General features: G+C 40.0%; 1 protein-coding gene across 2 annotated transcripts in view; it reads right to left on the bottom strand.

Moving 5' to 3' along the window:
* Window positions 1-9160: 9160 nt before the first annotated feature.
* Window positions 9161-11896, bottom strand: part of lrp4 (low density lipoprotein receptor-related protein 4) — a 190260-nt gene continuing 187524 nt past the window's right edge. For both annotated transcript variants that reach the window (XM_079555012.1, XM_079555013.1), the window contains exons 37-38: window positions 11626-11767; window positions 9161-9661 (exon numbers count right to left, since the gene is read on the bottom strand). In XM_079555012.1, coding sequence (XP_079411138.1) covers window positions 9311-9661; window positions 11626-11767 — 493 coding nt within the window. In that variant the 3' untranslated portion in view covers window positions 9161-9310. The remainder of the gene's footprint in view (window positions 9662-11625; window positions 11768-11896) is intronic.

The raw sequence follows: 11896 nt of genomic DNA, 5'->3' as shown, positions 1-11896 counted from the left end.
ATTACCATGTCACCTTTGAAATCAATAAAATGATGACAGAACTGACTGAGTACAAGTTTTGTGTCCTCACATACAGTATACACACTACGGCGAATGAATCATTTGTAAAGGTACTTTTAGAGAAGATAAGAATACACTTTATTGTCTTCGGAGGAAAATTTGTCTTTTCTGCCGTTTCCACCACACAAGATCCTGTGTTCCTGGATCCACAGTTCACATTCTACAAAATGAAATTAAAATACATTAAAACACAATAGAGGACCTGGAGAAGGCACAACTATGAAGGTGCTCAGAGTTTTAGTATTTATTAATTTAAGATGTAGGAACAAAGGGCTGTATAAAGTGGTTAGGTTTGCAGGTTCTCAGCATCCTGCAGTGTCCTCAGAGTATGTACATGTCATACTCTGAGGACACTGCAGGATGCTGAGAGTCGGCAATGATTTTCCCGCCTTGTTTTTTCACAGCCCTCTCATATATTGTCTGTAATGATTTGTTTAGAGCAATAATACAAATAATCATATATGAACAAATAGTAATCATGAGGCTGACACTGTTAAAAAAATGCTTAGTTCTTATTGAACCACTTGGTTGTGTATATTTAGGCTGTACTGAAGTGCTTAGAGGCGTCCCGTTGTGCACTTTTACCCGGTCTCGTCTCCCACTGATCCTGATAGATCATTTGATTTTGAGGTTAAAACTTTAGAACAGTTCAAAAGTTGAAGGTCAGAGTTTTGTCTCTTCATGGGGCACATGCTTCGCCACATGGAGGTTTTTTCCCACACAAAATAAAATCGGAGGTTCATACACCTTGTTCAATCAGCCACAAAAGTATTTTTTTTATGTTGTTTCTGAGCTTTTCATTTATGTTAACATGCCATGTAATTCTTTTATCTCTCATAATAGGTTTCTTGTTCAACAGTTACGGTACCAGCTGCACTTGCAGGAAAACAAGTTGTGTGACAACATGTTAAGCATTAGTGCTGAATATGACTCTTTGTACGATTTGCTGTTCAGAGCACGCAGGTTGAACTCATTGATAATTCATTTTCCTTGTTTGTTTAACCCAACGCCTTTAAAAGCCTGAGCACTGATGATAATGGGTTTGCAACAGTCAGCGCAGGGTGGTTTTTTTAAGCCTTGCCCATAGACGGCAAAATGAAGAACAGAATTATTGTCAATTGACAATCTGAACCCTCCTAACCCAGTGGAGGGAACAACCAGGAAGCTACGTCGTATAATACAGTGGTTGTCAACCTGGGGGTCGGGACCCCCAAGGGGCCAGATCATGTAGATAAAATAAACATACTTTTTTATCGTAAATTTTAATATTTTATTGTCTCATGTGTGCGTTTTTTTTACCAGAGTGCCATTTCATGTTCATAATTGGATGGATTTTGCTATAGCCATTTCTTTTTTTCTTTGTTTTTTAAGAATTATGTAGGCTAATGTTCCGATTTCTCACGGTGTGACCCGGGCGGGGGCCGCGGCTCCAAAAGGTTGAGAACCACTGGTATAATATATGCTCCATATCCTCCTGCGCGTCGACAAATGTAATGTCAATTAGAAACAAATCTAATCTGAGCATCTTCACAAATGTCAAAAATATGTTAAATAAACAACTCTTTATAAACATCATCTGTCAATAACCACGCCGCTTCATTTGACCCATTCTGTTCAAAAGGAGCTTCCACTACATTGTTACATTACTTTTGAGTGGTCCTCTTCACTTTCTTCCAGGTTTCTTCTTCTACTGTTACAGCTTTAACCTTAGTTTCCTAGTTTACTATATTGGAAAACAGGAAAAACACAAAACTGTCTTCTGCATTTTTAAAGCCCATCATCCAACATTGGATCCGTTCTGAGCAGATCTGCGCTCAAAGTCTGTTCACTGTTGGTAACCACCCTGTTCAATCAAAGTGAAAGATGGGTCATTCCCACTGCTGCCTGCGGGGGGAGCTCAAGGCAAACCTCCCACCAGCTCCGGCCTCTGTTTTTAATCCTTCATATAGACATTATTTGACATTTTAAACATGTAATATATCAGTGAATGTTTTCTAGCCTGTTTTTAAGCCACATAGGCGAGAAGCAGAAGCAAATGTGTTGCTCCTCTATCCATACCTTTACTCAAGTAGGAAACTTCATCCACCGCTGTAAAACCAAAATAAAAGGCACCATGTTCGTTGAAATGCAAATGCAGTTTTATATTAAAAGATAGCAAAGGGATAATTCACTATCACACGACACAGCTGTTAGTACTGCCATAGAAATAATATACAGTCTGTTCATATTTACACATCAAATGACATCCAAAAAACCCCATAAATACCTCTTTAGTTAACTTTACAAACAGCTACACGCAATCAGTTTCTCAAGAAGAACAAAATAAAAGAAGGTACAAAGCAGTAATTAAATAACTGGCATCTTCCCGTTGATTTACAAGGCTCGGGAAAAAAAAAAAAAACGGAACAAAAAACAAAACAGTGGTTAAAATACTCCAGCAACGAAATGTGTTCTTGTCCAGTGAGTAAGAATGGCACAAGTCTGTAATCAAAACAATCATGAACTCCCTTTGTACAAAAGACTTTACAAATGAACAGGTTTTCAACAGAAATGCGGTCCGTACAGCCGAGCGACTCGAGCCGACATGGGAACGACAGTGGTCAGTGGAGAGAGGGCGTTTTGGGTTCAGTCTAGACTTTGAGTGTTTCCCTCATTCCCAAAAAAAGGCTTTTGCGTGTAAAACGTCCTCTTAAGGTAGTTGTAGCCTCGTTTCCTTCTTTTTTTGCGGAAAAAAAAAAAGAGAAGAAGCTAATATTAGTGCGTATTTGACCTTTCAGTGAGTCGACTTTACTTTCCATCCCGGTGGCCTCAAGGACAGTCCAGGTTTTCACATAGAAATCAATGAAATGCCTTTAGCTATCTGAGCCGTCGAATCCCGGACACGATAGCCGCAATACTAACGTATGGCGACGTATGTTTTGTCATTTTCATAGCATTTTTATAAAGTCTGTGGTTTCTTTATTCATTATCAAATTGTAAGTTGAAGTTTAGTGGCCACTGGATGTGTGTCCGAAGCCACAAAAAGCAGAAGCTTAACTGAATTTGAGTTAGCATTTAGCTCAGAGGACACTTACACACATTTATTCCCATTTTATCCTCGTTGCACTGGCTCCCCGTCAAATTTCGAATTGAATTTAAAATTTTAGTTTTGACTTTTAGAGCGCTGCATGGTCAGGCTCCCAGATATGTATCTGACCTGCTGTGCCCTTACTCCTCGGGTCGCACCCTTAGGTCCTCGGGCCAGAACCTCCTCACTGTCCCAAGAACCCGCTTTAAAACCAGAGGTGATCTGTCCTTTGAAGCCGTTGCTCCTAAATTGTGGAATGACCTTCCTTTGTCGCTGCGTACAGCCGACTCTGTTGATTCCTTCAAAAAGGAGCTGAAGACGTTGCTTTTTAGACGAGCTTTTAGTTGACAATGCTGTGATTGTTCCTATGTAAATTCTGTAATGTTTTCTGTGACTCTCTGTGAAGCACTTTGTGATTTTATCTGTGAGAGGTGCTATATAAATAAAGTTTCTTCTTCTTCTTCTTCTTACACGCTAATATGTATCTAAGGTAAGGCTGGCAAAATTAAAGCTCACAATTAATTGAAAAAAATCGCATCATATGTTTTGACCAAACACACTCCTGTATTTGAGCGCACACATGCCCTGAAAGACAAAGCACTTGTATTAACTATATATTGTGAGCTATGTTCAGCAAAAACATGTACAACATGGTCCCCTCTGGTGCTGAACTCCCTTTAAAAGCTGCTTAAATAAAAAGACCCAGTGTTAGCAGAACCTAAGGCTACTTGGACATGGCCATTTTCAAGGTTGGCGACCATTTTTGGTCTTTTTTGGGGCACTTGAACGATACATTTTCTGTTCCTCTATTGTGTTAATCACTTATTTAAAACCACAAATCTAATCTTCCTTAATTCCATAAACTATCTTTTATAGATACAGAAGGGCATCTCTGGAATCGCCCATATATGGTCATGTTTGAAGCAGTTGAGCGGGAAAACAAAGAGGAGAAAAATCTAAACTTTGTATAATTACTCCAAAACTACTTTATCAAATGCTGGATTATCAATATAGTTTTCTACCCAATGAAGATACAAAGACATGGAGAGGAGCAAAGTAGTTCAACAGCCCATAAATACATAAATAACAGAGAATGCTAACATGTTACATGCTAACGCTAGCTATGACGGCCTTTTTTTGCTTCTACTGAACAATCTGCCATGAAAAAACATCCATATTGGCCCGATTTAGACTCGACTTTATTTGTATGTGATAAGTTTATATTCTGCCCGAAAAATCATCTCTTAATCTACTTCGTTTCCCGCCAATCTCTCCACTGACCACTCGTCTCTCCTCCCGAATGTCCCAGGACTCGCTCTTTACCCAGAGCCGTTTTGGGTGTAGCTGCCAGAACCCCGGTTATTGGCCTCAGTGCTTTGTCTAGCAGCAAAAAAAATAAAAAAAAATAAATCAACATTACAGAATACAGGCGACTACTGTCTCCGCACGCGCACACGTTTTATACACCGAAGTAGCAGTTTTCAGTACCTTATTTTTTATAAAGTTAAGTGTCTTCTCTCCATGCATTAAATTAAATGTCGGTACCAATGGCGTCTTCCGGGAGCTGTGTGCAGGTAAAGGACACAAAAACACAACTAAAACAGTCACTCTATAACAAGGTTCATACCATACTTTTGAACTAGCGTACCCGTGATATGTACACAATTTAGTTTAAGGCAACTAGAGCAGCTAAAGAACAACAAAGTGTGTCTGTTACTGTATACTGCGATGATGATGATGATGATGATGGGGATTTACAATAGAGGTCAGGAATGTTGTCATCGCACCTCAAAGCATTCGGAAAAATTGAAAAATGTTAACTGCTCAAATAAACAAAGTACTTTCTAATTCGATACTGTAATGCTAGGGGGATGCCAGAAAATCGGGAATCCTCGAATTTTGCCTCGCTGTACATGATCAAGTTGTAGGTTGGTGGACGTTTATTTATGGTGTATGATAAATGGTAATTTTTCTGTTTTCTATTAAATGTCCCTTGAGGCGAGATGCTGCAGGTGAATAGGTAAAACAATGATATTTATCTAATATTTAGATATGTCAATTTGAAACTTTTCATATACCAATGAGGACAAACTGCCTACAAAATGTAAATAATCAATGGTGATATTTTGTTTGAGGCATTAGTTACAAATACTGTGAAAGGATTTTGCACGTCCTGTTTTTGAAACCATTTGTCAAAATTAAAATCATGCCTTGTTTTTTTGCAGTTAAACGCTGAATAAATCAGGCTATGAATAATTAGATCAAGTGTGCCTCCTGGAGGGCCAATTTTCATCACTGCCAAAACACCAAGGACCGAACCTCATCATTGTAGACCAAAGTAAAGGACCGATTTTCTACAAGAAACAAACTGGGGTAGTCTGTTGGAAATTTAAAAAAATGTTGACAGTATTTCCCACATTTTTATAATACTTTAACATGTATTTGATGTCCTATTTGCATTATACAGGTACTCGCCATATAATTAGAATATAATGAAAAAGTGCATTCACTTCTGTTTTTCAACTTAAACTGTGAAACTAATATATGATAATATAATGACTCATTATAGCCTTTATTTGTTATAATTTTGATTATTATGGCTCAGCTTGTAAAAAGCCCAAATTAAAAACAATTGAAATGTACTATAATCCATAATCATCAAAATGATAACAAAGTCACTCTGCATGTAATGAATCTATATCATATATTAGTTTTACATTTGAAAACTAATTGAACTGTTGAATTAACTTTTTCATGATATTCTGATTATAACGAGCACCTGTATTTTTCAAAATAATCATCTTGGGGGCCAGAGGTTCTGTGCTGGAGGGCTGGATTTGACCCCAGGGCCTGACGTTGCCAACCCCTGAATTAAGTATTAAATTATCCCTCAGAAAAAAAAAAAAAAGAGTATTGAGAAAATCTAATGTTCACGTCTTTAGTCACGACTGTTTCCCAGAAAGAAAAAGTCCATGTTTGGATTACAGTGTCATCTCGCTCTGCTCCACATGGATACCAAATATGTCAATATATGTGAACGAATACGAGGGAACGGCACGCTGGTGTAGTTCACCGTGTCTGGATGGGTTTCCCCACGAGGATGATAACGTTTACCTTAACCTTAGTGATTTCTGGGAAAAGTCTGGCTTGTGAGAAAACAAATAGTCATAAAACAAGCATCTCAAAGGGTGAGTTTGGTCTATTTTCACTCTGACATTAAGATGTTAAGGGAGAAAACTAGCGGCATGAAAAATCCCTGTTTCCACCTGCAGCGTCTCACCTAAATGGCATTAATGTCTATCTTGCAGACTAAATATTTGGTTTATATTTGTTCATGGTTAGTCTCAAATATGGCGGATCAATTCCCGACCCCTACTGTAAAAGACATGACTACACGTGGTATTAAGTATATTAAGTATTATACCGGAGCTAACCGAAACTCTAAACTCTACGACATGTTTTGCATTTAGTGATATGCAGGTAGACTTGACGGACATGTTGGATATATTGTGCACTTCTTAAACATGACTTTGAAGGATTAACTGTAGCTAAGGGGTTCCCTCATCGCTAAATCTGCAATAATAGACAACGTTGCATTCAGTTTGCGCGAGAGAAGTTGCATCAAATGTCCAGCCCTATGTCGAACGCTCGTACAAAGAGATATATATATACTGTATATATATATCACTTGAAGATAGGAAAGGTTGAAGCAAAACACATGGAGACTCAATGCAAAGCCTCCACCTTTGGCACCTTTTTTTTTTTTTTCTTTCTTTTTAATCCACAAAGTACAGAAGTTCCCGGCTCTCGCTGCGTCAAATCCGCGCCGTTTCAGCTGTGTCCGCGATCCAAAAGTACAAAAAAAAACAACAACAAATGTTCATAAATACAAACTTTATAAAGACGAGTGGCATTAGGGGAGGGGGGGGGTGCTTTTCCGTTGGCGAGTTTGTCATTTTAGCCGACAGCGCGGGCCAAAGTTGCAGAGATTTGCTCAGTTTTTGTTCTGGTCCCGCCGCAGGTCCCATCCGAGAGTCCGCTGCTTTCGTAAAAATCCAGCATTGGCGCCGAGGAGACGAGACGTTTTTTTTTTTTTTCTTCTTTCCCCTCCTCCCTCCTCTGGAAAGCGACGTTGCAAGAAGCTGACCCAGTTCTTTGAGGAAACTAAGTTGCGAATGAGGTTGGACAGTTCGTACCGCTAGCTTGATAAACTTACTGTAGAGCTTTTGAGTTAGAGGGCTGTGTAGCAGATGGATATAGTAAGTGTTTTCTTGGAAATGTGAAGCAGGACGTTCTAATGCCCTCTAGTGGCTGGTACCTGGACACGCAACTAAGTATGCAATGTATGCGGTGCAAGGTATGAGGAATCTACTCTGGAGGAAGTTGTCATTAGGTAAATTTCACCAGTTTTTTCAACAGCCTACTAATGGTTGCTCAATTTATCATATTTTTTTGACACTTGTTGCCCAAACATTTTGACGTTTTTTCTATTTTGTGTTAGAAGAGTTCATCGTCTCTGCAGAGCCACCGATTAGAGATGCACCGATCCAGGTTTTTTGCTTCAATACCGATATTGAGGGTTTGAGTATCTGCCGATATCCGATATTAAGCGATAAAGAGACTTTCTTAAAAGTGTCTGCTGTGAGTGAAAAAAGTGAATGATCTTTTCTCCAGTGTCAGATCAATAAGGTCAAGCAAACAACATGTTACATAGGCTATTATATGATTAAACTAATGGAAAAGGATCCCTGGACTGGATCCCTGGGTAAGAAAAGCTATTGGGTTACATCAAAATAAAGAACTCGCATTAAAATTCTCTGAACATTACTTGTGAAACTTGTGCATTACAAATATGTTAGCTCAGTTTGTTTTTTTTACAGCATTTTATGAACTAAAATAAAACCCCTTGGCCGCACCAGCAGTGGCTATTTTATTTTATTAGGTGATCCAATCATAATTTCTGTCCCAGATTTGATTAGTTGACGTTAGCATTAGCATGCTGTTGCTAGCCATGGCATTTTGCGTGGCAATTAAAAATACATTTGGGGGGTTAAAATTAACTAGGCGATTTAAAGCAGAACTAGGTAACTCTTCCCCCTAGAGGCCATAAGCGCAACTGCAGGTGTCGTAGCAAGTTACGTTTTTTTAACTTATTAATTGTCTTGGAGAGTAAATACTACGCTGACAGGAAAGGCGAAGGGAGAGAGGGTTACTGTGCATCCAATTATACAATGGAAATATTTTTTTTCACTCAAACTTGGCTGTAAATACTGTTTAAAGTGACGTTAGCCCGCAGTTAGCTTTGCCCGTTAGCATGTTAGCTTCTTCTTCGTGATTCCATTAGTGTGTATTGCTTTCTCCAGACCGGGGGCAGTAAAGTTGCAAACATGCTTTTCTGTCCAGAGACACCAGGGGGAGATGAAAGACCCTCCAATCATCCCATAAACACTTATTATTATTAGTATTACCCCCACAGGGACTACGGAAAGGATTTAGTAAGGTAAACACGTTACTTAGTACTGCTTTAATTCTCCAGGTTTAGCTTCAAAATGACATACAGCATGTCCATATTCACTGAGATTTCATCGGTGAAAGTTGCGTTATTAAAAACTTAAAAACTTTTTTAAAAACACGTAATTTTTCCAGTATCGGCTCCGATATCAGAGACTAGTATTGGATCGGTGCATCCCTAACACAGATCAGTGGTCAGTTCAGTCAAACATTCAACCCGGTTCCTCACACCTTTTTTTCAGGCTCGGAACCTTCATGCGGCTCAATCTCACGATGAAATGTTTTTGAGGTTTTAATTGTGTAGGATTGTTAAACTTCTGACGTTTGCCAACTCAACAAGAACCCTGGGGGACACCAAAACATGATCTTAGAGCCACATTTGACTCTTCTGCGTTTAAATAGTGCCTCGGAGCAACTTTCTGGTGCAGTGGCCACCAATCTCTTGAACGAGGATCTTAGCAGAACAGAATTTGCTCCAGGGTGTAAAAATTAAAACCGCAATCAAGATTTAAAAATGCATTCTGTCATTATTTTGAATGAACAGACATATGTAAAAAGAGATAAAATGAAGTCTAAATACTGCTGCTAAGTGCCACCCTCTGCTTCTCGTCCCGACTGATCCATCTTATACACAGTCTCCAACTCAAAAGCCTCCGTGTTTGTGTCTCCTGCTCAGACCTCGCTCTCCGTGGAGGGCTTGCGGTTGGAGGCCCAGCCCGTGTCGGCCATGCTGTGCGGGGCGTGGCGGGGGTGCGTGGGGGTGAGCGCGGAGGGGGTGAGGGTGCTGATGGAGGAGCATTCGGACGCCTCCTCCTGCAGGAGCTGCTCGGTCTCCCCGTCGTCCAGAGAGGCGCTGGAGGCCTGGAGGGACACGGTGTCAGTCCTCATGCAGGTGTGGAGGCCGCCCCGCGACGGCTTGATCTGCTTGATCTGGTCGTCCCAGTAGAGCTCCTCGTTGGACAGCAGACACACGCCCTCCACGATCCGGATCTTCTCCTTTGTGTAGCTCCCGTCCACGCCGCCCTGGACAGAGACAGAGTTTTAGGGGGAGGGGATCGCGTCAGTCAGTCCCAAGCAGGTCTAGTTCCATCTGTACTCGCCTTGTCTAAGAAAATCAGCTCCACAACGTAAAGTATGAAGAACACAATACAACGCCCAAGAATCATTGTGGCCATCTATGAAGGTCGATCAATCGGGCCGATATATGGGTATTTTGCATTGAAGAGAACTCAAAGCTTTAACATGAGCCCTCAAACAACACCCTAAGCCTCAGGGGAGATGAGAAACATTTATGTTCTAGACTTTGTCCAGTGCAACGCATCATTTGAAAGCTAAGACCTACAAAACTGATCTAAACCGATCTATTTCCTTGTGTCATTGTTGTGTCGTTGTCACTTTTTGCCCATTCTTTTTCATCTCATTTTTTTTTGTGGCTTTGTAATTTAGTTTTTGGAACATTTCTGCTGCACTTTCAGTCCTTTTTTGGTCACTTTTTTGTTGCTGTCTCCATGTTTTCTTCTTGTTTTTGTAACTATTTTGCCACTTTTTTTCCCCCCAAGAAGCTTTTAGATTTGGGTAAAGCCAAACTGGAAAAAACGTGCTCGATTCAGGGTTAAGACGTTAAACAATCAAGCTCCCTGTGAAGCACCCACTAAACATGAATGTCCTGAATAAATCAGCCCTCTGTCTCTCATGAAGCGCCCCCTGCTGTCTCAACTCGACACTAACATATTTTACAGCTTAGATGAAACGTTTTTGTGTTTATTTATAACAGGATTATAGAAGAGACATTTTTAAAAATTGGCCAAAAATATCTGCAGTGCGTATCGACATCGGCCCATCAAAATCCACAAAAATAGAAAAAGAAAAGCCCGTACCGGTCGACGCCTAATCTTTTAAACGACTGTTTTCTGCCTAAAGTGATGATGCAAAAAGTTCAAAAGTTCAGTTTTAATTTGCATTTTCCTAATTTAGCTCAATTGTAGCCTTGTTTTGCTCCTGATCTTGTCTTTTTAAAGATTGGTTTGGACACAGTTTTCTGACTAGTTTCACAACTAAATTTGTATTCCCTTCTTATTTAAAGAGGGGTTTTTACACTATTTGCAGGTTTTTGGTAATGATCTCAAACCCACTTTATCACCATCTCACACTTTGTTGGTTAAAAAGAAAATGCAATATTGATCAAAAACATCCGAAACAAAATATCGAGTAGCTTCACTTCCTGGTTTTCAATACATCTCCCGATAAGCTCCTCCCACCCCCTCCTCTTGCTCCCCTTCGCACTGTCTGAATAAAGAGGGGGAAAAATGACCTCTAGATTCTTTCTAAAGTATTATGTTTTCCAAGAGATGGAGAGGTGTGAAGGAGCTGCAAACAACAGCCTCGAGCAAGATTAATCGATCACTCAAAGATGCGCAAGTGGCTCGGTTTTTGATGAGAGAACAACATTGTGACATGGTTAAAAGCTCTAAAAAGCCCATTTATATATATATATATATATAATACCCCACCTTTAATGAAATGTTGAAATAGTTTGGTAAAATATCGCAATGGTTTCTTTTTAAAATAAACTAGAAATTCTCCCCCTTGCAACACATTTGTCAAAGAACTGCATCTGAGAAAAAAACAAACCAACCACAGCAAAATCACCAAACCGTTAGTGAAAAAACACAGCACGTCTGTTCAGAAATCACAACCTTTCTTTAAAACACAGTATTCCTAATCGACATATCTGTAAAAAAAAAACATCCCGGAAGAAACACAAGGCTCCAGTTGATCCCATTAACCAAACCGTTTCCCCACAGCAATCGTTTTGAAACACCACGCCGTCATGCAGTCTGTACCTTGCACCAAAATAAAGAGGATCAGAATATAAAAGGGGACAGCGAGTTGTAGGGGTGGGACAGCTGCAGTGATGGAGAAAAAGCATGTCACTTTGAGAATATTTGAGGGTAAAAGGACAGAGCATGTCGGGGCCGGAGACGCACCTCTCTCTTGTATCGGAGCTGGTTGTAAATGGGAGGTTTTTGCGACGCCTCGATCTTCACTTCCTGTGTGGACGTCCGGTACGAGGGGTTACTGTAGGTCAAGTTGCTCACGCCCGGGTCTGCGAACTTTGACTTTTTATGTCTGTCAAGGCGGGGGGAAAAAAAAGAAGAAACACCACCAATCAATCCATCTTCTTCGGGAATATGAGATTATTGAAAGACTTGTACAGTATCGGTCAAAAGTTTGGAAATACTTTTTATGTTTTTATTT

The sequence above is a fragment of the Gobius niger genome, assembly GCF_951799975.1.
Source record: "Gobius niger genome assembly, chromosome: 4".
In the NCBI taxonomy this organism is placed as follows: Eukaryota; Metazoa; Chordata; class Actinopteri; order Gobiiformes; family Gobiidae; genus Gobius; species Gobius niger.
This window is presented reverse-complemented; position numbering and strand designations above follow the sequence as displayed.